We start from the raw sequence: 26414 nt of genomic DNA, 5'->3' as shown, positions 1-26414 counted from the left end.
TCAGCAGGAGATGTCACATGGCAATACCAAAATGGATGCCTGTTTTCCAAATCTCAGGAAATATTTTGTTCAGCCCTTGAACAAACTACAAATTTTACTGGCTTTTTATTATTTATTTTTCTTTTTTGCAAAGAAGGATGTGTTTTAACCCAAGCCATCTGGCAAGCTCTCTGTCTTAAAAATCTTGAAGAACTCTTCTTTGGCATCTGTTACTACGGCTGATTATCCACAAACTTTCAATGGAAGGGCAAAGCAACAATCTGTTATTAATAGAGAGAAGTTTTAAAGGAATGTAGCATCTGTAAGAGTAAGTATGAATCAATCTGAAATACGATGACTCATTAGGGTCATCAGCTTCTCTCACCATGCTCTTCCCCACTGGACTTGAGATGTTTGAGTGTCATTTTGGGTGCTTTTGCGGTTTCTTTCTTCAGAAAGTTTCTTCTCCTGATGGGCTGCCATGATGTCCTGTATGAAAGAAAACACTCATGGTATTACTCCAGCTGGCTCTCAGTAACTCTTACACCTCTACAGAAGGGAAATACAAATAAAAGTAATTAAGAACTATTATAAAGCCTTCTGATTACAAGAAATTTGAGGGAGAAGTGTAGGAAGGAAAAAAAACACACACCTGTCCTCCAATTTCTTATATTCAACAAAACATAATCAAAACACTGATGTCAAAGTAATCCATTAGACCTCTTGCTAACTGGAACTTTCTTTTAATGTATATTGTATAATACATGGCTTATACATATAAGATGCAAAGGAAAAAAAACCTTTTGCCACATACTCATAAACCTCCGAAAATAAAGTTGTGTAACTAATTGCCTTTCTTAATTAGGGAAATTGCTACTGTTGTAACATTACCTCTACCAGACCTTGGCTAATCATGTGCTTTTCCCCAGATCCCTTGCTCCATATAGGTTAGCTACATCAAAGAAAACAAGAAGACAGTTTGTAATCCCTTCTAAATCAGAAATCAGTGGGAACGGAGAATGACTTACTAGGCAACACCTAATTCTCTCTGTGGAACATACATTATAGCTTTCTTTCGCTTTGCCCAAATGCTTCTTTTGGTAAAGATCATCACCCCATAATCTGAACATTTAGTAATCCCCCACTAAAAAAAAAAAAAAAAGTATTTTTCCTGAACTTTGTCTCCTGGGAACATACAGACTCTGAAACACATGGAATGTTGTAGTTTGCCATTCATGGGGGAATTTTTTAACAGTTTTTAGTTTTGTACCTTTTCAGGCTTTGATGTTTGAACTCAAACCAGGAGACTCACCGTATCAAGGTTAATGCATGGGAGCTTGCTCCAGTTATTTTTGTTGGCTTTGCTTTTAAAGAGAAGTGCAAATTCCGACAAGGAAGACCTACAATACTAAGAATTATGCCAAGATAGAAAGGTTCTTATTCAGTAATCATCAGAATTGGAAATATTTAGGTCGGGTGAAACCTTTGACGTCAGTTAGTCCAACCCCAGTTGTCCCTGCTGAAAGCAAGGACAACTTAGAACAAATTGCTCAGCGCCTTGACCAGTTAAATTTTGAGTGTTTCCAAGGATTCCACATAATTTATCAGTCCTACTGAGAAAGCGGGCTTCTTTTTTAAGAGAAACAGAAAAGAAACCCTAGGTTGAGAATTTTCATGATGTTTAGGTTTGTTTTAGGCTCTTAAGTAACCAAATAGCCCACCTACTTTGCCGAGCTCAGCACACTAGATTCGAAAACTTTGCTCAGTGTGCTGAGAACTTGTAAAAAACCCACCTGCAGCTGGCAGCACCTGGGATTTTGTGCAAGACCTCCCCCCCTACACACAGTTTAACATTAATACTACCAGAGAGCACAGAAACAGGATGATCATCCAGTTACTAAAACTGGGAATGAGCTAGATGAGAAAGGTTGGCATTGAATAGGTTGCATATGGGATCCATGCTTCCCCCTATTTAAAGGCCAACAATTGCCACTAAGTTTTGCCTCTCTACAAAGCAATTTAAACAAGAAGACCCTGCTTAGGACCACTCCCCTAAACAGATAGACCCCAGTCCATCAGACAGCTATGCTGGCAGTAACAACCTCTCATGTTCAGCACTTCCCATGTCACTTAACACGTGCTAGCATTTATGGATCAAGACTCCCACTCAAATCATACTCCTGTTAGTAACCACTTCAATTTCTATAAATCCAAGCTTCCTGGTACCCCAACTAAACACACCCCAAATATGGCTTTCGTAATCCCTTAGTCAGCTTCTTAACAGGAGCCTGAAGCTAAATTCACAATTGAAACATCACCTGCACAGAGAACTCCAGAGATGCACTTTCCCTCTAAGTCCAAACTTCAGGGCTTAACGATGAAGTGCTGCGTTACCGCTCACGCTGTGTTAAAGGGTTAATCATGCCAACCACACAGTTCACTGGAAGCTCTCCCCATTTGGTGCCTATGCCACATATCTAACACACAGATCACAGAGAAAAGTTCACATCAAGGCCTTTCAAGCAACAATTACACACGTTTGACGCTTTTCATCAGCTTGCTCCGGAATTACTGAAGAGAATCTGTGATCAAATAGAAGTGTGGCAAAAAAAAAGAAGACCTCACTTTAAGATTTTGTCCTGCAAAAATAAGGCAGAGTCCTGTTCCCGAATATATATTTTAAAGGAAAAACCCTCACTAAACACGTGGTATTGCACAGAACCCCGCGTTTTGCGCAGGAAAGGACCAGACCCGTGTAGGCAGGGAGGGCAGCCCCCTCAGGCGAGACACGGGAACCCAGGGAGGCATTACCGGGGGGGCATTACCGGGGACGGGCGGTCCCCGCAAGTCAGAAACAACCACCGGAGCCAGGGGGCTCCAACCGAGCCGACCGCGCCGCAAACGCTCCCTTCCAGCCCCGCTTCCCCACGCCGCCCCCCCGCTCTCGCCAAGGCCCAACATGGCTCTCACCGAGGTACGCGCCTACGAGCCCCAACCCCTCCGCGCACGGGCGGGCTCGCCGGTCCGGCGGGCGCTAGCCGGAGGCGGCACAGGGGCAGCTTACCGGAGGCAGCTGGCCAGTACCGGCCGTCGGGCGGGCGCTCTTCCCACAGCGGCGCTTCTCTCGCGGAGAGACAACCCCAGCCCGCCCCGCGCCCCTCACCCGGTACCGGCGGCGGGGGCACCGCTCTCCTCAGGGCGGCACCGCCCCCACCCCGCCGCCCTGGCCAATCCCTGCCGCGCGCCCCGCCCCGCCGCGCCCCCGCATTGGCGGAGCGCGCTCAACCCATGGGCTGAGGGGACGGAGTGGGCGTGGCCGCGGCAGGGGGCGGGGCCCGGTGGGAGCGGGGCGGGAGCGGAGGCGGTGGTGGCGGCGGCCGCAGGTGTGGCCGCGCCTCCGCGGGAGAAGCAGGAGTACCGCGAGTGCGGGCAGGTCGGCGTGAGCCTGTAAAATCACAGTCACGGCGTTTTGCACGGAGCGACTTTAACTGCGAGGGGAAGATGTAGTTCCCTCCGGCAGGAAGGGCCCGGCCCGCCCCGCCCCGGAAGCGGCGGGGGAGGCGGCGGGGCCGCCATGGGCCGGGCGGTGACAGTGGCCACCTGCGCCCTCAACCAGTGGGCCCTAGATTTTGAGGGCAACCTGGAGAGGATTGTCCGAAGTGAGTGGGGCGGCGGTACCTCTCTCCCTCCCTCCGGGGGTTTCTCGCTCGGCTATGGCGGGTTCAGGCCGCCCGGTTCGCGGGGTGGCGGGGCGGGAGAGGGCGGGCCGGACCCGGGCGGGGTTTGATCCGACCCTCTTCCAGGTATCGACATCGCAAAGAGCCGCGGAGCCCGGTACCGGCTTGGTCCAGAGCTCGCAATCTGGTAAGAGCGCTCGGTGGGTTCCGGGTGTGGTACGGTCCCGGTTGATGATCGGAGAATGGTCAGTAGGAACGTCGGCCACGTAATGCCCAAAACATCACTTGAGGTGTGCGGCTGTTGGGGCACGTCAAAACGTTGCAGTTGCGAGGACAAGGTTGGGTCTCCTGTGTCTGAAACATGACTGGTACCTGCTATTTGTTGACCTATTTCAGCTAGTTTTCCATCACAGAAAGGGCAGAATTCCAGCCGAGCCCAGGCTGCTGTTCCCAAGGGAATGTCCCAGCAGTGCCAGGGGGGTTTGGGTGCTGTCAGTAGGGATGACACTGGCAGGGCTGCTGCTGCATGCTCCATGTCATCTGCATGAGAGTATTACGGTTTGAGGAACCCACAACAATTTATTATCATTAAATTATTCTTATACCTGATGACCCCTTCCCACATGGGAAGAGGAATTGGGGAAAAACCGAGGAAACCTGAGGGTTGAAAAAATAGACAGATATAATAGAATAAGACTAGATAATTACCATTAATAACACTAAAGAACCAATATTGATCCCAATACCAGTATAAAACACACAAGGGTTATACCGAGCCCATTCAATCCGTAGGAAGCTGTGCACTCCCCGCAGGGGACAGCCACTGTGGGACACTGCCAGCGCTGCGGCTTCGGGAGGAAGGAAAGGGCTCAGGGCTGCGGCACCGGGGCGAGGAGTTCTCAGGATGGCAGCCATCATGGGAGAGAGAGAACTCCTCAGCAAACTTTCTAATTTATATTGAATGTGCCGTTCCTGGTATGAAATAACCCTGCTGGCCAGCTTAGATCAAGCGCCCGGGTCTCGCTTCTCCTCATCCCCGCACCTGGTGAGCTCAAAAACACTGAGACCTTGAAACCCCCACACCATAACTGGCTGTAAAGTAAATATTTTCACCAATTCAGACACTAGAGTCTTCTAAAAGTGCAGTTCTCCCAAGCATTAGAAGATAAATTAGTCTTGTGTCGCTCAAACCAGGACAGAGATGTTCCTTGTCGGAAGCAATTCTGCTCCCTTGGCTCTGGCGTGGATGATGGCTGAATTTTGTATTTCCTGTGTTTTTATGTGCAGTGGTTACGGCTGCTCGGATCACTATTATGAGTCTGACACGCTCTTGCATTCGTTTCAAGTTCTGGCAAAGCTTTTGGAGTCTCCAGCTACTCAAGATATTATCTGTGATGTGGGAATGTAAGTATTTTTGTGTAAATATGACAAAGGGGGGTAGGTCTGTCAGAGTTCTGCCTCTGCTGTGTTTCTGGATAGTGAGGGCTCTGCGCCAGACTTTTAAACGCAACTTAGGAACTGCTCTACTTTCCCTTTTAATTCCCGTGACTAGGACTGCAACACACAAAACGCTTTCTGAAAGATAATCCTTTCAAAGATTTCTGGTGGTTGAGCTCTTCAATAGAGAAATAGGATAACTGCAGTTGTGCATTGGGAACCTTAATGACTGTGCCCTATTGCCGTGGGGAGGACTTTGGGTAAGACTTTATATTGTATATAACGCAAAGGGCTTTATGAATTGACTCTCTTTTGGGAATGTCAGGGCTAACGTGACTTGCTTTGACTGGCAGACATCCTTGTAAGCAACATATGTGTGTCAAAATCACTGAAACTATTGTAAGTCATGTGCTGATGGTGATAAACGATAACTGTAAAATTATCATGTGTACTTTTTTTAGTATTGGTATAAATGCATAAAGGTAGCTTTATTGTGAACTAGCCTGGTAGTATCATAGGCAGCGAGGGTTGATTAAAAAAGTTAGCCCAGCCAGGGGGATTCTTCTGGTCTGCTCATGTTTCTCAGGCATGCCAGTGCTCTGGCAGCAGTTGACATATCTGAGACTGACAGAAAGGCCAATAACTCTCATTTTTTTTGCAAACAGCTACTTGAATTAAAAAACTAGAAGCTAAAGCTTGATACATCGTTTTGTTTAATTCCCTTTAGTGATAAAGTGTAGAAGTGTTGACTTAAAAATAGTTTTTGTGCAGTGAGGTAGGTTCTGTAGCTTTTTTTATTTCACGTAATGAAACCGGTAACTCTGCTTCTTATTGTCACAGGCCTGTTCTGCACAGAAACGTTCGCTACAATTGTCGAGTGATCTTTTTAAATAAGTAAGTAGTTCTTTATGTGTTTTGTGAGACAATACATTAGTGTATCCTTTCAGGGACCTGTTTGGCCTTCAAGAAAGATTCTTCAGTGCTACATAGAGCGATGGAGTTGTTTTCCTATCTACTAAATTGTAGAGAGACAACGAATGTTTTCAATTACCCATCTTTTTTCTTTCTGAATTTTTAGAAACTAGATCTCCAGTAATTTTTTAAAAACTCCAGAGAAAAACCCCTAGGTCTGCAAGCTTTAAAAATTATTGTATGTGGTAGTTGTTTAATGTACATCATAACAGAAAAAAAAGAGTTAGCATTAATCAGTGTTTTTATTTAGTCTTGTTCGCCTGTACATCAAATCTTAACTTGCCCTTTCTGCTTTGTTTTATGTTTTAAGGAAAATTCTTCTGATCAGACCAAAAATATCATTGGCAAATGCTGGAAACTACAGGGAACTTAGATGGTTTACCCCATGGAACAAAGCAAGGTAGGCGGGTTACTGTTAAAACTGTGTTTAAAAACACAGCTTGCTGTTTGCAGCCACAGCAGAAGGATTGCAATCTCTATCACAATCCATCAGTGCTGCTACAGGGTGAGCAGCAAGACAGAGTCAGCTAAGCTACATAATTAAAGCTTGGTTAGAAAGCTTATTAAGTAACAATCAAACTCTGAATTGCTGAGCTGGAAGGGAAAGTGTGGCAGAATGATCATGCAACCAGTGTAGTAGTGTCATTTTCCTTGCGTCTGCTTTCTAACTATATGCAGTCGAGGATTGGAAGGGCCTGCGTTTACCTGCTCGACTGCTGCATCCCGTTCAATATTAAACTGGAAAACAATGTGAAATGGATGAGAATTTTAAGCCCTGCAGAGGATGAAAGCTACATACCTTACGAAGCTGCGGAGTGCGCTTGATGCTCATCTCTGATGCCACATATTCATCCTGTAGTCAGAGAATGGTTCTAACTTGATGGTCTCAGTAAAGTCCTTCTGAGAGAGCCCTCGAGCATCTGCCCTCTGAACCCCGGGCCATTCCGGATGAGTTCTGAGTTACTCATGCAATAACACTGCAAAAAGAGAAACTTTTATTTGATATTTGACTTGCATGGTGGGTTCTCTGTTAGGTCTAGTTTATAGCTAGGATGGAGCATTGTTTACCATGCATTTCTGAAGCAAAGTGGGATGTTGCTACCTTATAATCTTAACATTTGTGATTAATTTCACAGAAAGCATAAAAGTCTTTTATTTTTTAAACATACACAGCCCCATACAACTGAAGTACAATTTATTTAATCAGTGTTAGAAGGTGACAGAACATGGAGATGAGAATGAGTTTTTATGCTGTGATTTACATAACAATTTATTCATAACCTATAAACCCGCTTTAGGCATGTGGAGGAATATTTTCTACCCAGGATAATTCAGGAAGTGACTGGACAGGTAAGTTTTTAAAGGATCTTTCTCTTTTCTTTCTAAATCTAGCATCTTCCAGATTCAGCAATTTAAATGAAGAGAATTTGTGGCATAAAACTGTGGTGCAGCAAATTCTGCTGTCAGTCATGTTGCAAATTCATAGCATTCAGTGAGAGTTCTCAGTTACATTAAATAAGAGCATAATTTAACCTTGGCTATGTTAGTATTTGGCAGCAGAGCAAGTAAATTTTAAATTTGCCTCAGTTATTTATATATACAGGTCCTTGATTGTCTTATTTTAATTCTGGTACTGGGTTTATCTATGCTTGAGACTATGTGTTTTGAGGTAAAAAAAAATAAAAAAAATAAAAAAAGAAGCTTTTTGATTCAGAAGGGTCTAAAACTTAGGTTATTTGCCGCTAAAGCATGAGCGTGATTCCTAGCAGAAACCAGTCTCTGTTTTGTAGATTTATAGTCCTGTTCTGAAGCAAAGCACTGGCTCTGAACACTACTGACAGTTCAACACAAAATTTCAGTACAATCCAGAAATTTGCAGTTTAGAGCTTTTTTTTTTTTTACTTAAACTTGGAATAAATGAAGAAAGGTGTAATGTGATTGATACTGTGCCACTTATTTCACATAAGTGAGTATTCAGTTTTTGTATTATTTTTTTTTTCAAGATTTGTAGTTAACTTTTTGAATTTAATTGATTCTTCTATTACATGTGTGTAAGGATGTTCTTGGTTTTTCTCAGGAAACTGTTCCTTTTGGGGATGCAGTGCTTGCAACCAAAGATACTTGCCTAGGGGCAGAAATATGTGAAGAACTCTGGGCACCGAACAGGTAAAGGAGCAGAAGACATGAAAAGGAAACTAAAACATAGCCTGGACCTGCCCGAAATAAATGTTTGAAAAAATCTGCTTATTATTCTTCTATGTAGTATATCTTTCAGAAAGTGCCAGTAAGCTAAAATATAATTAGGAGCAATAAATATATCATGGGAAAGATTTCACTAGGCTAGATGCACATTAGCAAAAGAAGTTTTAGGCAGTTAAGGTAAATTAATTTGAAACAGTGACCTGAGGAAACAAATGACAGATAACTACAGCGCTTGCGTTCCAGATAGCGTTCAGCTTTTAGTTCAACCTGAGGTTGAAATGTCCTCTCTGGATCCATTGCTGTAACTTGATCTAGGGTCAAAGTGACAAAGTTATTGTGTATCAATTTGTAATATTGATTTTTGTCTACTAATTATAATCCTGTATTATTCCCACTTACTGTACCTAGTCTCAAAAATTTGAGACTACTAGTAGGTCTTTTTATTTTAATTACTTTAATCTTTTTATCTTATCTTCAGCTTTGACCAAGTCCTTTCACAACATTTCACTTGAGACAAATTGAGCTGTCTTATATTTGACAAGCTAGAGCATAGTCTTCTAGGCAACATCATTTTTTTTTTCTATTTAGCTGTTAGCTTAATCCTTCTGCTTTATTTTTTAACCAGCCTCAGACGATGCATAGACAACACATAAGGAAACAAAAGGGAAAGCAAAGCCTGGTGCCCTTAAGTAATATTTCCTGTTATTATTTTAGTTCCTGTTCCAATTTAAAGTCCTTCCCAATGACAAAGAAGATCTCACTCACCAAGGTGTGATGCGGGGTGAGGCTGGAGATATGAAAAGTATGAAAGCTGTTTTAGTTAACACAAAATAAACGAAATGTTCCCAACGTTTTTCCAAATCTCCCAGTTACAGACATTCATTTCCTTGTAACTGCAGTAGGTGCGGTATGTTACAGACAAAGATGTGATATTTTTTTTTAGTATTTCTTTCTTTTGACATTGGGGAAAAAAAAAAACCCAAAACAATAGACACGCAGTGAAAGTCGTCGTCTTCTTGCAGTTCTGTTTGCTTATGCTTTTGGATTTACTAAGAGAGAAGGAAAATGGGGCAACTGACCTGGCCAGAGTATCTCCATGTTGCCCTTTCGGACCAAGATGGTCTTATTCTCTCTTTCTTTGAAACCTTGATGAAGTAGAAGGCAATGCATTTAGAACAGAAGGAGCAAAAGCCCTTCTGCCCTCTGCAACTGCTCCTGGTCTTTGACAGAAAAGTCGGGCAATGCAAGCAGACATGTTTTTGAGAGTCCTATCCTTGTTTGAGCTAAGACACGCAGAAAGCTGACAATGGCGTAGATGTTTTTATTTGTCATTGGTTTGAAATGATAGCTGCAGTATTTCCAGCATAGTATTGCCAGCTGAATTTTTTTCTGCCTTTTGCTTTGACAGCCCTCATATTGAAATGGGACTTGATGGCGTGGAAATTTTCACTAATGCTTCAGGGAGTCACCATGTGCTGCGGAAGGCTCACACCCGGGTGGATTTGGTGAATTCTGCCACAGCAAAGGTATACACTTAAAAATAATAATATTTTGTTTATGCACCTCATTTTTATTTTTGTTTTTTTTTCAGAACAGTCTCCTCTCCTGTGATAGGACATAGCATGAGTGTGGGGGCCTTGACAGTCCTTGTTAGTTTCTTGTTTTCTTACCTGTAATTACCTTCCCTATAGCAATAGGCAAAGAGCTCTCTAGCTGGGGGCTGTACTTCTTTGGGGTGCCCTGCTATATATCATGCTCTAATGTGAAAGCACTGTAACTGGTTTCCAGCTCTGTGCCCCTAAATGCCAGAGGCTGTTTGATTGCAGGTCAGCTCTGTCTGGTCTGTGGAGCAGCGGACTAGAAGAGAGGCCATTTGTTATTTGCATGGGAATAGGGGAGATAACCGCCGCCCCGTGTGTGTGCGGGGAGAACGCCCACAAGAAACTTCGAATGGGAGCACGTAGTTCTGCACTGGCATGCCAACTATATAATCTGTCTTTCACACACATCTATAAAGAAGAGTCAAAATACCTTAAAACAGTTTGCTAACTCCCAGCTCTGGAGACTTGCTCTTAAAAAATGTATTTGATGTCCTTTATCGTAATTCCATTAAACACTGAAGAAAAAAATACTGCACTCTTATAATGGATAGGAAATAGTTATTCAGAGTAACTGAATTTCAGTATTTGGAGGTATGAAATGTTCAATCTACTGCATACAGAGAATAACCAGCTTGAAAGAGTGAACATTACCAGTGGCTGTGGTGGCTCCCTGTTGTCATCTGTGCCTGACCAGTCTCCCTCCATGTGCATTACGTACTGAATTGGCAGCTCATTGCTAGCTTGTAATTTGGTCAATAGAGGAGGTTATTTTCCTGGCACATATAAAACCATCCAAAAGTCTCTTTCATTTCCTTAAAATGACATTTTCTTTCTGATTTTCATTCACATAGCAACATTGTGTTGGAGAAATACCAGTAACTATATCAGGAAGGGGAAATAGAAATCAGTGTTTGAATTCAGACTTCTTTCTTTTTTCTTCTGTCATCTTCTTAATTAAAATATGTTATATTTTTCTACTTTGAAAGTTCTGTTTATTTTAAAGAAGAGAGGACATTTAGTTATTAGACTGTAATCCCATCTAACAGTGATGGGGACGAAACCAGAGTAAGGAACGTACATTACACTGTGAAAAATGTTTACTTTGTACAACTGCTTTGTCACTGTAATTGAACATGCTTTGGTTACATTTAACAGTATCTGCTCTGTCCTCAGATATCCAAACACAGCTTCTGTCGTCATCTTCCTGCTTTTCTCACTCTCAGTTTGAACTTAGAATTTCAATTTAGAGTGCAGCCCTCTCTGTTTGGGCTAAGGGAGTGACTCTTGCTAATAACAACAGTCTTATAACAGTGTGAAGGGGTAGAGCTCTCTTACTATGCTTACTCATGTCATTACTTGTTTTGGTCGTGTATATCGCATGCAAAGTACTTTTTCAAATGACAAGAGAGAGTCCAAGCCATAAATCATTCATAATGTAAAGACAGAGGAAGATTATAAGGACAGGAACAGAGAAATAACATTTTGTCTTTTAACATTCTGTCAGGTGCTGTATTCTGAAGAGCATTTTTTTGTCTGCATGTTTGTTTTCTTCCCAGAATGGTGGAATATATATTTTAGCTAACCAGAAAGGCTGTGATGGTGATCGTCTGTATTACGATGGCTGTGCAATGATTTCAGTGAATGGAGAAACAGTTGCCCAAGGATCCCAGTTTTCACTCGATGATGTGGTAATATATTCAACCTATAGCTGCTAGTTACAACTGAAATTAGTATGGCTGGTTTTGCTCGACACTTTTGACATTTGAGATCATGTCCAGTCCATGTCACTAGACTAAAAAAGATGTGTTTTTACTATGCTATTCAACTAGATCCAAGGTTTTTCCTAGTCAGATTGCTCAGACCTGATCTTCAGTAGCTCTCCTGCTTTTCCAAGCACGGAAGAGCTGTCACAGTGGAAGAACTTTATGAAAATGTTTGCATACGCATGGTTAGGGGAGATCCTGTTAATTTATATTTCCTTATCTAAGAAAAAAAAGGGCAAAGACTGCAGTGTTCTAATTATGACCTGGTTTGGTAGACAAAAGGTTTGATAGGTTGAGCTTTACCTCAAAAAGCTCTTTCTCAGTAGATCTGTCATCAAAGCTGTGCGTTTCCTGACATTATGTGCCAAATTAATCTTTTCCCACAGTATGCTTCTTGCCTTTTCCACTTGTCCTTTGCCACAACTGATGGTGAACCTATTGTTCAGCCATCTGACAAGCGCTGTAAATTCATTGTTGTTTATGAGCATCCTGGTGTACTCAGTGAAGTGAGTCAGTTGTGCTCGCTTTGTAATGTAAGCGATTCTACCGAGTCAGAAATGACTCGTGAAGACAGCATAAAAATCTGTATTGAAAAAAGTTGCATGCATTCTTCTTCCCTAACATTTTTTGTAGTCCAGGCCTGTCAAAAAATGTGTATCTGTCTGTGTAGATTCAATCTAATGCTGAAAGTCTTTCCATAGGAGGTGCTGGTTGCCACTCTGGACTTGGAGGATGTTCGAAGTTACAGAGCAGAGATTTCATCTCGTAACTTAGCGGTAAGAATTCTTTATGGAGGTTATGTTTGTAAACTCTGCCAAGTTTGAATAGTTAGTGAATATTAAAAGTATTTTTGTGTCTTGATTTTTACACTATTCTATAGATCTGATATTTTATAGGTATATGCTACATTAAAACTGATATCTTCCCAATTCTTCTCTACTATTGCTTAGGCAAGTAAAGTGAATCCTTATCCCAGGGTAAAAGTGAATTTTGCTCTGTCATGTTCTGATGATGTAGCTGTACCTACGTGTATGCCAATCCAGTGGAGACATCATAGCCCTGAAGAGGAGATCAGGTAAGCACATACTGAATCTGTTGCTTGAAAATTATTTTGATTTTAAAAAAAAACCCACCCAAAACATAAGATCTTTATATTTAACTAAAGAAAGTGTCTTTGGAAAAGCACAGTAAATATGTTGATTTGCTTAAGTCTTATTCCATAACCCTCTTGGAATGAGCATATTCTGTAATTTCAGCCTTGGTCCTGCATGTTGGCTTTGGGACTATTTAAGGCGCAGCAAACAGGTAAGAACAAATGGGTTTGTCCTTTGCCTTGGCATACACATCTTCTTTGCCGTAGGGACAATACAGATTGCTATCTTGTGCTGCTGTTAATGCAAAGTGATGTTAGTCCAAGGTGCAAGGTTTGAGTTTTTCACTGGTAGCTCATTCAGACCTAAAACTCATACACAAAGTGTGACTTCATTATGCTCTTTAGACCTTTTCCTTAGGAATCATGCTTTCTTTGAAAGCAACAGTCAAGCTTACCGAATAAAGGGGATTTCTTTTTCTTTGAAACACTGTTTTTTCCGTAAGGAAAATATTTTGGTGGCAAAATGGAGATGTTTAAAATAAGCAGGGTGACATGAACTAGTAATTTTGTTTAATAGTGAAATATATATGAAAAAATTAATCTTTTTTATGAGCTTTTCTGTCTTACTAGAGGGTAAAGACACAGTGGAACTATTTCTAGCCAAAGGGTTTACACTGACTAATTGATTATCCAGTTGATGAGAGTTTAAGAGGGTTTGCTAGGTCTGGTTCGTTTGGTTTTCCCCATTAAAATATAAGCAGACTTGAACCATGCATGTGTAATTCATTTAAAAGAGTGTTTTTCTGAATGGCACAATATATATTTTTTCTAATTTTGCTATTTGGAACGTCTTCCTCGCTCTATTTTCAAGGCAGGATTTCTCCTACCTCTTAGTGGTGGAATTGACAGCTCTGCTACAGCGTGCATAGTCTACTCTATGTGTCACCAGGTTTGCCTGGCTGTGAAGAATGGAAGTAAGTAGATCTGCATGCCTGGCTAGCCATGCTTAATAATGGTTATGGACACGTTAATATCAGCTGGGTGCAACAGATGTAAGAGGTCATGAATGGTAGACTCGTGGCCAGTTGTTCTAATAGAATCCTTTGTATGTCTTTAGAAATTCCAGCAAAAATGTGTGTCCAGATTCAGGTTCTTTGAACTGGGTTAATAGTTTTCATGTTGGGTTTAAGAATTGGGTGTGGAACTCAGACTAGTTTCTGTCTAGAGTATCATTCAAAATATTGGCTGATATAGTTTTGTGATTTCAGTTTATCATGAGAATTTTCTTCTATTAAATTCAGCACTATAAAACATGGTTAGGCGTGATTCAAGCTCTTAAACTGGCTTTAAGTAGACTATATGCATTTAGGTAAGCCGTTGTACATATTGAATCATATTTTCTGTGAAGTTTCTTTAAGGCATAGAACAAAAGGACTTAATATTTCCATGTTCAAAATTAGGAGCAAAATCTGTAATTCTTTTATTTGATATATGAAAATATGTTTGGGGAGTTAGATGATGGAGTCATCTTATTTGTGAGGGGCAGCCTAAAGCTTAATTGGAATACAAGAAACATACAACATGTTTGCGTATCCTGGAGAGCGCAACAATTTGCACTCTTGTTCTGTTTCTTCTGCTTTGTCGTCAGATGCAGACGTGCTGGCTGATGCGTGCAGAATTGTGAATGATAAGACCTACGTCCCTGAGGATCCTCGAGAATTTTGCAAGCGTATCTTTACCACTTGCTATATGGCTAGTGAGAACTCCTCCCAGGATACTTGCAACAGGGCTAAACTTCTGGCTGAGCAAATAGGCAGGTACAAGTTGACAAGTGCTGGAAAAAAAGTCACGTTCTGGCAAAGACCTGAATCTAAAGCTTTCAAACCCTAAAATAGGACAAAATGGGAGAGGAATAGTAGGTGTGTTAAGTAGGAGTGTTACAGACATTATTATTTAAATATGTAAATGTGAGGCAAACTTAGCAGCATTTGGTGAAGGACATGGAAATTTGGAAACAGACTCTGGAAAATGTTATTCTGCATACCAGATCTGAGATGGTAGCAGCCTTAAAACATCATTTAATGGGTGGATTTTTTGCTTTTTTTTAATGCTATTTTATATAGTCAAATTTTGCTAGTTGAGTCACTGCTGCTTGATTTCTTCTCAGCTATCACATCAATCTGAACATCGATGTGGCTGTGAAAGCTATTATTGGAATTTTCAGCATGGTGACAGGTCGAACACCCCATTTTTCTGTGTACGGGGGGAGCAGCAGAGAAAACCTGGCACTCCAGAATGTGCAGGTGAGTTTCATGTAGGCTGAATCAGGTCAGACACTTTTTTTTTTTTTTTTTTTTTGAAAGAGTACAAAATGGTAAAGTCACATTGCATTTGTGTTGCTGTGAAAACCTGAACTTCTTTTGGTGTGTCCCTGAAGATTCATGAGCTTCCAGTAAATGCTTGTCTGCAGCAGAAATCTACAATTCCACATAACTCAGGCGAAGACCAAGACAACTATTGTTTGTGACTTTTATAGGATGGTCAGAAAGAAATAGTACATCCCTGTATCCTGTCAATAGCATCGGTTTAGATGCTGTTTAGAAAAGCATCCCAATGGAAAGCTGCCAGGTCAGGAAAATGGGCAGCAAAGTATTTTAATAGACAGGTCCGAGTCCAGTAAGATTGTGGCAGGTTAAGACTCAAAAATATTGCTGATTTATACTAGACTTTCCTTTGGTTAATGTTAGCAGCCTTTAAAAGGCTCTATGTGAGATGTCAGGCTTACCCATTCCAATTCCTAGATGTCCTCAGTTTTAGAAGGTAGAAGATAATCTTTTTTTACATCAGAAGGTATTTAATCTTCAATAGGCTTATAAAATGCAGCTCAAATACACATTTCTGATTACACGTTTCCATTGTGTCAGAACAGATCGGTGCTGTGCCTGGGTAGTGCTGATATACGTATCCTACAGAATCACAGAAGACATAGCTGCCTAGTGACTTCTATTCTCTGGCTCCAGTTGTACCTTTCGTTGTCTTGATAGCTTTCTTTTTGGCCTATTCTTAAAAGCTTCCAACCTAATCAGCCACTCTGTTTTAATTCTGGCTAAACGTTGATTATTGTATTTGATAGTTTTTGTTAGCTGAGGATTTGATCTTTCTTCCCCTGCTATTATTGGAGAAATCCAGCTGTCTCCTTTGGAAGCAAACATTGAATCCGTCATCAGCTTTTTGGCAATGGGATAGCCTTTAGTCACAGAGCAGCGTGGCAGTTTGCTTAACATCACAAACAATTGTGTCTAGAGCTGGAGGTTGAATGTCAGGTGTGTTTGGTATTATTACCATCCTTAGAAAAAGTAGAGTTTAGGAAAGGGGACAAAAGCAAAGAGAACTTTTTACAAATTTTCTGTAAGTAAATCCCTTTAGTCTAATACTCTATAAAAGGGTGTGTTAGACAGATGGTTCATCTGCATACTTTATCCTTCATGGATCTTTATTAGTGCTTGTAGGAGGTAGAAAAGGGTAACTACTCCCTATTTTGCAATTCAGAGTAGAATAAACTTGCCCAGTCATGCAAGTCTGCGGCAGTAGCAGATACTGAACCTGGCTCTTCTATGAGAGTTCAGCATCTTCTCCACAAGACCATCCTTATTGCATTAAGATTTACCCCTTTCACATTTTGTTCTTTATGGGTTTGTTTAGGGAACTGACTAATAAAAATTTGTAAATTTGCTTTATTTTTCATTTTGCTTTGCAGGCTAGAATAAGAATGGTCCTTGCCTACTTGTTTGCTCAGCTGACACTCTGGACTCGTGGGATGCCAGGGGGACTGCTGGTGCTAGGATCAGCCAATGTGGACGAAAGGTTGGTGAAAGTTAGAAATCTCAAACCAGGTGAACTGGGAACAGGTCACTGCATTTCCTTGCAACTCTTACCAAATCCCAGTGTAGATTATTACTCAGAAGAGGTAACAAGCTCAGAATACACTGATAGCAGTGAAATTAATGAAAATAGTTGAATTGGCCTGCATGGAAAATTGTGTATTTTTCAGAAGCTTAACCAGAGTATTGTCATAGTTTTCCGATAAAATGCTGCTCCTTCCTTAGCTGTTTTCAGTAGAGCTTGCCCATGCAGTTACCGGGTTAATTTTCTAATCTGTTGTTTGTTGGATTTTCAATTACTGTAATAGGAGTTAAGTTATGAACTTTGAGTTGAAAAATAGATTTTAAATCTGGTGTACTGTTATTAGAGCTGACTATTTGAAGATTAAAGCAATCCCCATTGTGAGATTGATAACCTCAAAAGCCGGGAGAGTAGTGTGTGCTGATTCTACGGGTGTTATGGCATTTTTTTTTTTTTTTAATTGTCAGGACAGTATTTTAATTGTTTTGCATCAAATATATTACCATAGCATGGCCAGCTTTGCAGTGCTTCATAACTGTTTAAAATACTGTCTTCCTCCTCTTGGTAATTTCATGGCTTTAGGATAGCCCTGTTGCAGCTGAACATGTTTGCCCCTTAAGTATAAATACATTAATAACATGCAGTCTGTTTCTCCCTGTCTTTATACTACCTATATATATTCTCTATAGTACAAACTATTATATATTATACTATTGTTACATTAGTATTTACTATTACTATATAAAATTTCCTCTCTTGCTCAGTCTCCGAGGTTACTTGACGAAGTATGATTGCTCGAGTGCTGATATCAATCCCATCGGTGGAATCAGCAAGACTGATTTGAAGAACTTCATACAATACTGCATTGAAAATTTTCAGCTCACGGCCCTTAGCAGGTGAGTAGCGAAGCAGTGATATTTGGTGACTGTATTTGTACGCAGCATACGGTGGACTTCACAGCTTGGTTTTCTCTACTACCAGAGCTAAGCTGCAGTAATCTTGCAATGCTAACGTGAGAGATGGAACTCACGAATTGTTTTGCTTCAGCCATTTTGTATGTCGATGACACGAGCAGGACTATGAACAGTCAGTTTGTGTGTCGACGGCACAAGCAGAGCTGTGTAACTTAGAAAAACAACTCCTTAAAAGGAGAAACATGTGAATCGAGTTTGTGATCGGCTAACGGGTTGTGAAAGAATGTGTGCCTTAAAGTACCTAACCAATGGGAAAAGGGGACAGGACATAAATACCTGAAGTTTTGTAGTTAAGTGTGCTCTTTTTGAGATGAACTTGACTTAGTTATTTTGATCCTGAATAAACTTTTGTCTTTGCTTTGAAGACTTTGTCCTCTCCACATTTTTATCCGAGAGTGAGTGTTTTTCACACTAATAAAGAAAAGTATTCTGCACATCCCTCTGTTTTTAAATTATTGTATATGGTTACACAATGTAAATTGCTGGATTCTGAAAATGGTGCCAGTCTTTGGAGTTACTGTATGCAAACATTTGTGTTGTTAATTCCACTGAAGGAACAGTTTGAACCAGATGCTTTATGGTTTTGGTGTAAAGCATTGCTTTTTAAACCTGGAACAGCTTGCAGGTACCGAGTTCTAGTCCTAGTCCTTTAGCAGCTTATGCCCTGAAAAAGTTTTGAATAAAGCACTTGATTTTTAACAAACCAGACTGCTTGTTAACTAGTACTTATAAGACTGGATAGAATTACTAGTTTTTCTTTTTATGTTTTTCTTACAGTATCATGTCAGCTCCACCCACTGCAGAGTTAGAGCCCCTGGTGGATGGGCAAGTGGCTCAAACTGATGAGGTAATGCTCTGGTAAGCCTTTTCCCAAAATTTGTTTTTTGTCCAATAACTATTGTTTGTTCATGTATGCATCCATGCTTATTGGCAAGCATGTTGCAAACAATCTTAAAGCCGCTGCAAGGCATTAGTATCCCACACCAACATTACTTATGTTGACAAGCGTTTCCAAAACAGCAAGTTAACTTTTTTGAAAATTATTTTATATTTGGGGGACTTAGAAAGATGGGTGTTCTGAAATTCGGGGTGTTTTAAAGTTTCTTAATATCAAGATTTAGTCAGGGCCTTAATGCTATTGAAATGACTCGTGGCAAAGCCCTTACTCTTCTCCCTTCACCCTTCACTTTGCTATCCACTTGGATAAGAGAGGACTGGTAAGCCTGACAACTACCTCTAAGGACTGTTGAATATTTAACTGTAGGATATTGTAAAACTCTTTATGATAAAGCAAAGGGTGGCTGAAATAGAATTAGTGGTTTTCTTAACTTGGCCCTAAGTTACTGATATATACTACATTTAAGCTACCTAGAAGGGAAAATGAACAGATCTTTCACAGGAAAGAAATGTTTTCACTGGCCAAATCAAATATATTTATGAAAGAATTTCAAATCCCCCATTTCAGAGAGAGTCCATTTTTTTCTCGTCTGCTCATAATATTACTCTCTCTTTGTCTTATTGGTCATTGGCAATTTCATTTTGGTGTTTCTTTGCTTAATCTGGGTTATTGTAATTGCTCCATAAAACTATTAATTATAAATTGCATAAAATTTTCAGTGACTTTCTGTGTGTGTGATTTCAGGCAGATATGGGGATGACATATACAGAGCTGTCAATCTATGGCAAATTAAGAAAAATTGCAAAGGCTGGACCATACAGTATGTTCTGTAAGCTGATTAACATGTGGAAGGAAATTTGTACTCCAAGAGAGGTAATATACCAAAAAAGAAAAATAACCAAATCATGTAATGTCTTCGCCAAAATAGAGCATGTGTTGAGAAGGGTTGAGTAGAGTTTCTTTCAACTGAAAGGGATAGTTTAATTATTCTGTGTTGAGAGATTATTCTACAGCTGTAGCAGAATATGCTGAAAAAACTGGTATGCATCTCTTAAATTAATGGAGCTTGTTGTCTGTGTTGCAAATTGTTTAAAGAGTAATTGGGTAATTTGAAAACAATTACTGCAGAACTATACCTTCAGGGGAAAATTATTCTCTGAAATATACATTGCTAACTACTATTGAAGCCTTTGGTTATATGTTCTGAGACAGAAAGTGGCTTTTGCTTTGAAAGACTTATCTACACTGAAGAGGTATCTGCTTTGCTGTTAGGCAGTTCTTTCTTTCTCGTGCATAAAGGAAGAAGTTCAGGTTATCATCCGAGTTGCAGAGGCTAGTGCTTACTGTTAAGATTTCTCACAAGGCGCTTCCTTATTGGTAAATGTTAGGTGCAGACACTGAGGTGGTGTCTGAAAATGGTCTTAAATGCCTCTTATTGGTAGGGTCATCCACAGTGATTCATGCCACTAGTGGTACATAATTTATGTAAATGTTAATGGAAGAAAATGGGTGTGTAAAGCTAGAACACATTCTCAGCTAAATTTTTTAATATTAAGAATCTTCATCTGATTGAAAGCTATATTCTTTGTACACCAGGTGGCATCAAAGGTTAAGCATTTCTTCAGGATGTATTCCATTAACAGACATAAAATGACCACCCTCACTCCTTCCTACCATGCTGAAAACTACAGTCCAGATGACAACCGATTTGACCTCAGGCCCTTCCTTTATAACACCACATGGTCCTGGCAATTTAGGTGTATAGATAAACAGGTAAATGGCTTCTACTTCTTGAACGGTTTTACATTTAAAACCTTCACAATGGGACGAGCCCAGTTCCAGTGAATATCCAGCAAAAGACAGCTAGCATTTTAGGATAATAGTTATTACAGAAATGACTGTCATTGTTCTTTTCACATAACTATGAGGGTAAGAATTCTCTGGTTCAGTGTAGGCTGGATTTATTTTTTTTTTTTCATTTTAAGTACAGCTTGTCATATTGCTAGGAAAGCAAGAAGAAGAGGAAGGGGAAAAAAAGAGAATATATATACTGAGGCCAGAAACTAATAGGTGTACCCACACTCATGAAATCTTAAGCTAATGCGGAGAACAAGCTTATGTGTTTCGGTTTCAGTTCAGGACCTGTCTGAAGGGATCTGTTTAATTGCAAGATTAAGGCTTGACCTACATCTGCATGGGAAAAGCCAGTAAGAGGCAGTAATTAATTGTGAATGCTTCCCCACCTGCTTCTACAACAATATCTTTTTTGAAGCTTGTCAGTTGACTCACAAATACATGTTTGCTCAAATACAGCAGCAGTAATGGTACAGTGCTTAGTTTGAGCCCTGTGAGGTGTGGAGGGGCTCAAGCACCTATCAGAACTGTGCTTAGCTTTTTGTAGTTTTTAGTCACACCTTCAACATTATTTTAATGCGTTTTTTTATGGCAAAAGTGCTGGGCTGAAGAATTTTAAACCTTGAAGTTTTTTCTGCCAGAGATTTTACACCTCAGTTGCTTTTAAGATTATGTTTATATACGTAATAAAATATTAATTCCCTCATCTGTGAAATGCCAGACATGCTCTAATAGTGTTTTATTACCTTGAAACCTAGGATAAAAGCTACCACGTGCAGCATTTTTTGTGGGTCTGTATGGTGGGTTTTTTTCCATTGATTTGGACTTTTTCCCACTGAAGTCCAGAACAAAAGTTCTTTAGGCCTCAGTGGTAGTTAGGTAAGTATTTTTGTAGGATCTGGACCAAAATGTAATTATTTTATGCATCCAGTAAATGTGACTAAGATCTTTTAATGATCCATGATATTGTTACACTCTCTAACTAGATTTGTATGTAATAGCAGTTGTGCTATGCAAGGGTAGGAGCCGTTGCAACTTATTCCTGAAAACTGGGAGTTTTCAGTTTGGGGAAAAATCTGTTACGTAGGCAACAGTAACCTGAACTGATAACTCATTGTTACGGAGAGCTCTTTGCAAGACTGGAAAATAATGACTTGTGATAATTAGAGTCCAATCTGCCCTCTTCAAGAAAGAGAATACTCTTAAGAGTTTCCACTTATTGTACATATTCAGCACAATTGTAATTCTGAAGACAGTCACTCTATAGGACAATGTCTCACTGATAATTATGCTCCTGGGACTTAATCTGCACTTAAGGTTTTTCTGGCATAGTAACAGGACTGTGAAAATAAGGCATAAACTCTAAATGACATAAAAAACACCTTTAGTTAAGTAATGCCAGGTTTTCCTGTAGAAGAGTCATGTTACAGCTTGAGCTCATTTATGAAGGGAAATGGTTTTGAGTGCTAATGATAGAGAAATCTGTTGGATTTGTGGAAAGTACCTTTCTGCTTTGAATGCTTGTAGTGTAGTCCAGGCAGTCTAGTTATCCACTCTTTAAAGTGCAAAATTCCCTCTTTATTTGCTGCAGAAGGAACAGGGGTAAGGGGAGGCTGAGATAATAGCATTCGCTGGGAATTGCCAGATTTGCCCTTGGAGTCTTAATGCCATTCAGCTCTACCTAGCCAAAGGTTCCATCTGGGGGATGAAATTTCTAGAGGTTTAGAGCAACCCTAGGAACTCCAGTAGCACTGTCTGTAGCTTCTGCCTTTGAGTTACGTCTGAGGATGTGTGGTCAGAGCATGCACTTTAACAATTTCTAGGTGCTAAAATGTTAATTGGGATTTTAATAGCTGGCATACTTTGAAGAACTGTGACATAGCTCAGGAGAAAGCTGGCACCCCTACCCTCAAGGATTAGGTATCTGCAGTCTGTCTTCTGTTTTTTCCAGTGCTTACTGGTCACACCACAAGATTAGCTGCTTTTGGTCAAACCAAAAGATTTATCAACCTTAGTATCTTTGTATCTTTCAACCTTTGTATTTTTCATGGGCAGTAGCAAATGTTGAAGGAAGAAGATAAGAATGGGGAATGTATAATATGATCCTCCCTGTATATTCCCCTAGATTTGGGAAATGTAGAACTGAATTTTCCAGAGTTAGATAATGTGCAGAACATTGTGTTTAGTTCATGCTCTTGGTCTGTCCTCCATGAGTTTGTAGAATCCTTTCTGAAACTATTTATATTGTTAAGTCTTAACAGCAGCTTAGCTTAATATAAGGTAATTCCTTAAGTTTTAAGAACAGTGAAGGTCAGTTTAATAAAATTTGTGTGTGTGTGCATGGAAAGCATTTCCTGTGTTTGTTTTAATAATTTTAGGCTCCCTGTTATGGGCAGCATTCCAGGTTATGGCCTGATCTGATCTGACAGCTGTCACTGAAAGAGGCAGCGTCGTATCCCTTCCTGTCTCTTCTGGCTTCTGAGATCGCTTTGGCGCTTGGCTTACTTCATTTGGCTGACCAAGGAGTCACCAAACTGACAAAAAACTAGGAACTGATGGGAGCATGCAGCCAGGGGGTGCTTAAGGGGGTGGGTGTGAAGACAGTTTGACCTTCTCTTTTGACTGCAACTAACAGTCTGTTCAGCTCAGTTGTCCTTTAGAGTGTATCCCACTGTCAGTTCCTGGTAAATCTGTGCTCTACACTATTTTGTGATGGCAGCCTGAGAAGACAGGCCACATTAAGTGAAAACTTATTTTTACTATTAAATCAGTTTCCTTTTAACTTGCAGGTATCCAAGCTAGAAAAAAAGGAAGGAATTTCTCTAGTTGAAGACGTGGACTGATTTGCTGTCTTGTCTAACTGTGGTAATAAATTTGCTAAGCAGGATGTTCAAAACTGGAGTATACTGTGATGATGAGCAGAGATGATCCAAACAATTGTTGAGATGACCATTATAAATAGTATTTTTAATCAAGTCCTTTTTTTGTTTGATTGACTCCCTGTTTTGTTCCCAATATGCTTAAACTGTAGTTTGGCTAAGGAACCATTTATTAAGGATTTTCTTCAACTACTTGAGTTAATTGGTTTTAATTGAAACTATTTGGATAAGCCCATCAATGATAAATAAATGTAGGGTAATGTTTTGTGGAAGCGTATACACGTACAAATAATAAGTTTGGTTCTACTAATTTGGATATGATTTTTGAGTAACATTCAGCTGAAAGTATAAAATTTTAACAGTTCTGGCATGTGCTGTTGAGGGGAAAAACTCATTTTACTTTGCAATAAACTTGTAATTTTATAATGCTAATTGACTCAGTTCTTATTTTACATGTTTTTTATTTTATCTAGCATTGGCTATGTAGACTGGTCTAGTGTTCAGAATATCCACATAAGGTCTAATTCAGCAAGGTATTGGAAGCATGTCTAACTTGAGGGAAATTGGTAATCTCCTTGTTAGCGGGATCCAAATTAGAGTTCAGCTTCTTGTTTTGCATCTACTCGCTGTATGACTTGTGGCAATTAACTTTAAAATCTCTGACTTAATTTTCTCAGAGAGGAGTAATATCTGCCTCATCAGGATGTTCAGGGATTGTTTAATTGTTATTGCTCTCCAAGATCCTCAGTTGTACTTTAAGGATTTTGAATAAAGTTGGCATGGTGTCTTTTCCCTCCTGGCATTTTTGACGCGTAAGGGCAACTTGTTGTACCTGAAATAAGAAATGTCTTCTGGTGCATAGTATTTTTAATAGAGAGGACACAAGTTTGGTGTCCGTGCCACTGTTTTTATTCCTGTATGCTCTGATGCTGCTTGACCAGGAGCTGTGTGATCTGTTATCACTGACCATGCCATCAGCGAGTGGTTAGACTTTCCCACATAATCCCTTTACTGTTGGAATCAAGCTTGCTGGGTGTAAAATATCTGGAAATGGAGGGAATATTGCAGAATGAAGTATAAAGCCAGCTTCCTTTGAACTCAATTAGTATGTTACCCACCTTCCACCTACTGTTTGCAAAAAGTTATTTTAACTTCATGATTTCAGTGATCTTTTAAATGTGTCCAGTGCTGTGGAATAATAAAAAAGGTACAAGGATAGGCTTGTTCCTTCACTTGAGTCCCTTTTCTGCTTGTTCATTTAATGTTTGGCCATTTCCATTGCTTTTTTTTAAAATTTTATTTGAAAGGTGCACTTCTAATAGGGGAAACTAGAAATGCATTTCTGAAGTTCTGGGCAAATAATGTTATAAATGAAACAGCGAGGGAGCTTCGACCAAGCAAGACTTTTGTTAAAATGGTCATACGTCGTGCTAACAGAAAATGTCTGTTAAAGGGCCTGTTCTCCACATTAGTTTCTCACAATCCAGAAAGACAGAGTTGATTCACGTGGAGTTAAAGATGCTGCATTGTTCTTGATGGGTTTATGATATGTTATTCATTTAAATACTAATATATTACTATAGTATTATATATTAATAAATATTAATATATTATTTAAACATTTAAATTAAATAGCTAACTTACCTTAGTGGATGTTGCTGGCACTAAGAATGTTTATCTTCGTCTGACAGAAAACCCCAGCTGAGATTCGCCTTCCTTCACCATCCGTTGCGCCCTTCCACTTCCTGTTCCAGCCAGAGGGAGTGGATGAATTTTGAACAGAAGTTCAGGAATCTGTTGTTTATTTGAAGGCTTCTTTCTTCTTTTTTTTTCTTCCTGAAGTTATTGATTCTCTTTCCTGACAATCACAGATGAGGAAAGGAGAAGGAAACACTTGGTTTCGTTCAAATAAAAAATAATAGCAAAAAAAAATACAATGTTTACATATGCTTACGGTTACTGTGGTTACCCTGAGTATTTCAGGCACGTAGCAAAAAGACACTCATGTTTCTTACCAATGGCACTTAGAGCACGTGTGCAAATTGCATTTTATTTCTTACCTGCAAGTGCTGAATACAGATTTTACCAGCCCACCTCTACTTTCCTTTTACTATCCTGAAATTTGCACAGTACTTACTCCATTTGATGCTTCAACTGTTATCAACAATAACTCCAATTTTATCAGTGCTTTGCTGTCTACTGAGAATGGGAAATAACTGTAATGTGTAGCTGCTGGCATTCACTTTTTACTAGTGATTACTATTACAGACAAAGGTCACGTCATGGACTTTTCCTTTTTATCTTAAGCTCCCCAAAAAGGCTGGATCTTACACTGACCTCAAATAAATCAGGGTAAAAGAGGGGTTTTTTTGACCCATCAGTCATGCAGCTGAAGGCAAAAACTACCACATTGCTAATTAAACGGTATAGGATGAACCTACAGGCTCGAATGCCGAAGTGGCGGATTGATAGACTTTTGGGTTTATCATTTATGCTGCCATTGCTCCCAATGTAAGGGAGAAAATAGTGTATCATTATCAAATTATCCCGACATCTACCCTTTTGAAATTGCAGCTTTATGAAATTGAAGAGGGAAAGTGTGTATGAAGGGGACCATGAGGAAAGAGGGAGAGTAGCAACAGGGACGCATCTTTTAGCAGCTAAAGCAGCACCAAGCTAAACTCGCAGTTGCTTCTGGGATGCCTGGGTGACTAAAAACAAATTCAATACTTTCTGCCGCTAGGGATGTAAATGATTATTAAGAATGTGAAGACAAGCAGGAAGCAGTAATTTCTACCCTCACTGTTATTTTCTCAATAAATCCTAACCCTGACCCTGGCCGGGCCGCAGCCTCTCCCTGAGGCAGGGACTGGCTCAGAGGCACCCTCAGCCCGGGACACCGAGTTTACAGCTGCCGTGAGGTAAAAAAAGCTGCAACTTCCATTTGTTTTTAATATTTCATTTTTTTTTAGTTTTTTAAAAACCGTATATGACGTCTGCCATCTGCTCTTGTGAGTTCGGGTGAAGAACCAACACTTTTTACCAGAGACTTTCTGTCACGTCTTTTCCCGACCCCCGGCTGCTCACAAAGCACCGGTTCCTCAGGCGGCGGGGCGGGAGGCGGTGACCCTATGGGCTGCCAGAGGGATGAGTCTCTCCGGGCGCCAGCGCCGTAACCCCTG

At 40.2% G+C, this 26414-nt stretch overlaps 3 protein-coding genes across 3 annotated transcripts in view; 2 read left to right on the top strand and 1 right to left on the bottom strand.

The window, feature by feature from the left end:
- Window positions 1-462, bottom strand: part of DHCR7 (7-dehydrocholesterol reductase) — a 5796-nt gene extending 5334 nt beyond the window's left edge. The window contains 1 exon segment of the mRNA XM_009886252.1: window positions 337-462. Within this exon segment, the coding sequence (XP_009884554.1) occupies window positions 337-462 (126 nt within the window).
- Window positions 463-3543: 3081 nt separating this feature from the next.
- NADSYN1 (NAD synthetase 1) lies at window positions 3544-23293 on the top strand. The gene is made up of 21 exons (XM_009886251.1): window positions 3544-3638; window positions 3783-3843; window positions 4944-5060; window positions 5934-5987; window positions 6376-6465; window positions 7364-7415; window positions 8143-8231; window positions 9676-9793; window positions 11425-11556; window positions 12333-12407; window positions 12582-12706; window positions 12888-12936; window positions 13596-13698; window positions 14373-14541; window positions 14892-15027; window positions 16482-16588; window positions 17392-17523; window positions 18379-18448; window positions 19244-19372; window positions 20096-20272; window positions 23143-23293. Exons 1-21 carry the CDS (start codon window positions 3554-3556, stop codon window positions 23194-23196), a joined length of 2124 nt encoding a protein of 707 aa, XP_009884553.1. The 5' UTR covers window positions 3544-3553; the 3' UTR covers window positions 23197-23293.
- A 2928-nt stretch (window positions 23294-26221) lies between these two features.
- The window catches only part of TPCN2 (two pore segment channel 2), a 28216-nt gene continuing 28023 nt past the window's right edge, over window positions 26222-26414 (top strand). Inside the window, exon 1 of the mRNA XM_009886300.1 lies at window positions 26222-26243. Coding sequence (XP_009884602.1) covers window positions 26222-26243 — 22 coding nt within the window. The remainder of the gene's footprint in view (window positions 26244-26414) is intronic.

Source organism: Charadrius vociferus, unplaced genomic scaffold (assembly GCF_000708025.1).
Source record: "Charadrius vociferus isolate BGI_N301 unplaced genomic scaffold, ASM70802v2 scaffold115, whole genome shotgun sequence".
NCBI classification, from domain to species: Eukaryota; Metazoa; Chordata; class Aves; order Charadriiformes; family Charadriidae; genus Charadrius; species Charadrius vociferus.
The sequence above is the reverse complement of the archived record's forward strand: the minus strand, read 5'-3'. Positions and strand labels throughout refer to the sequence as shown.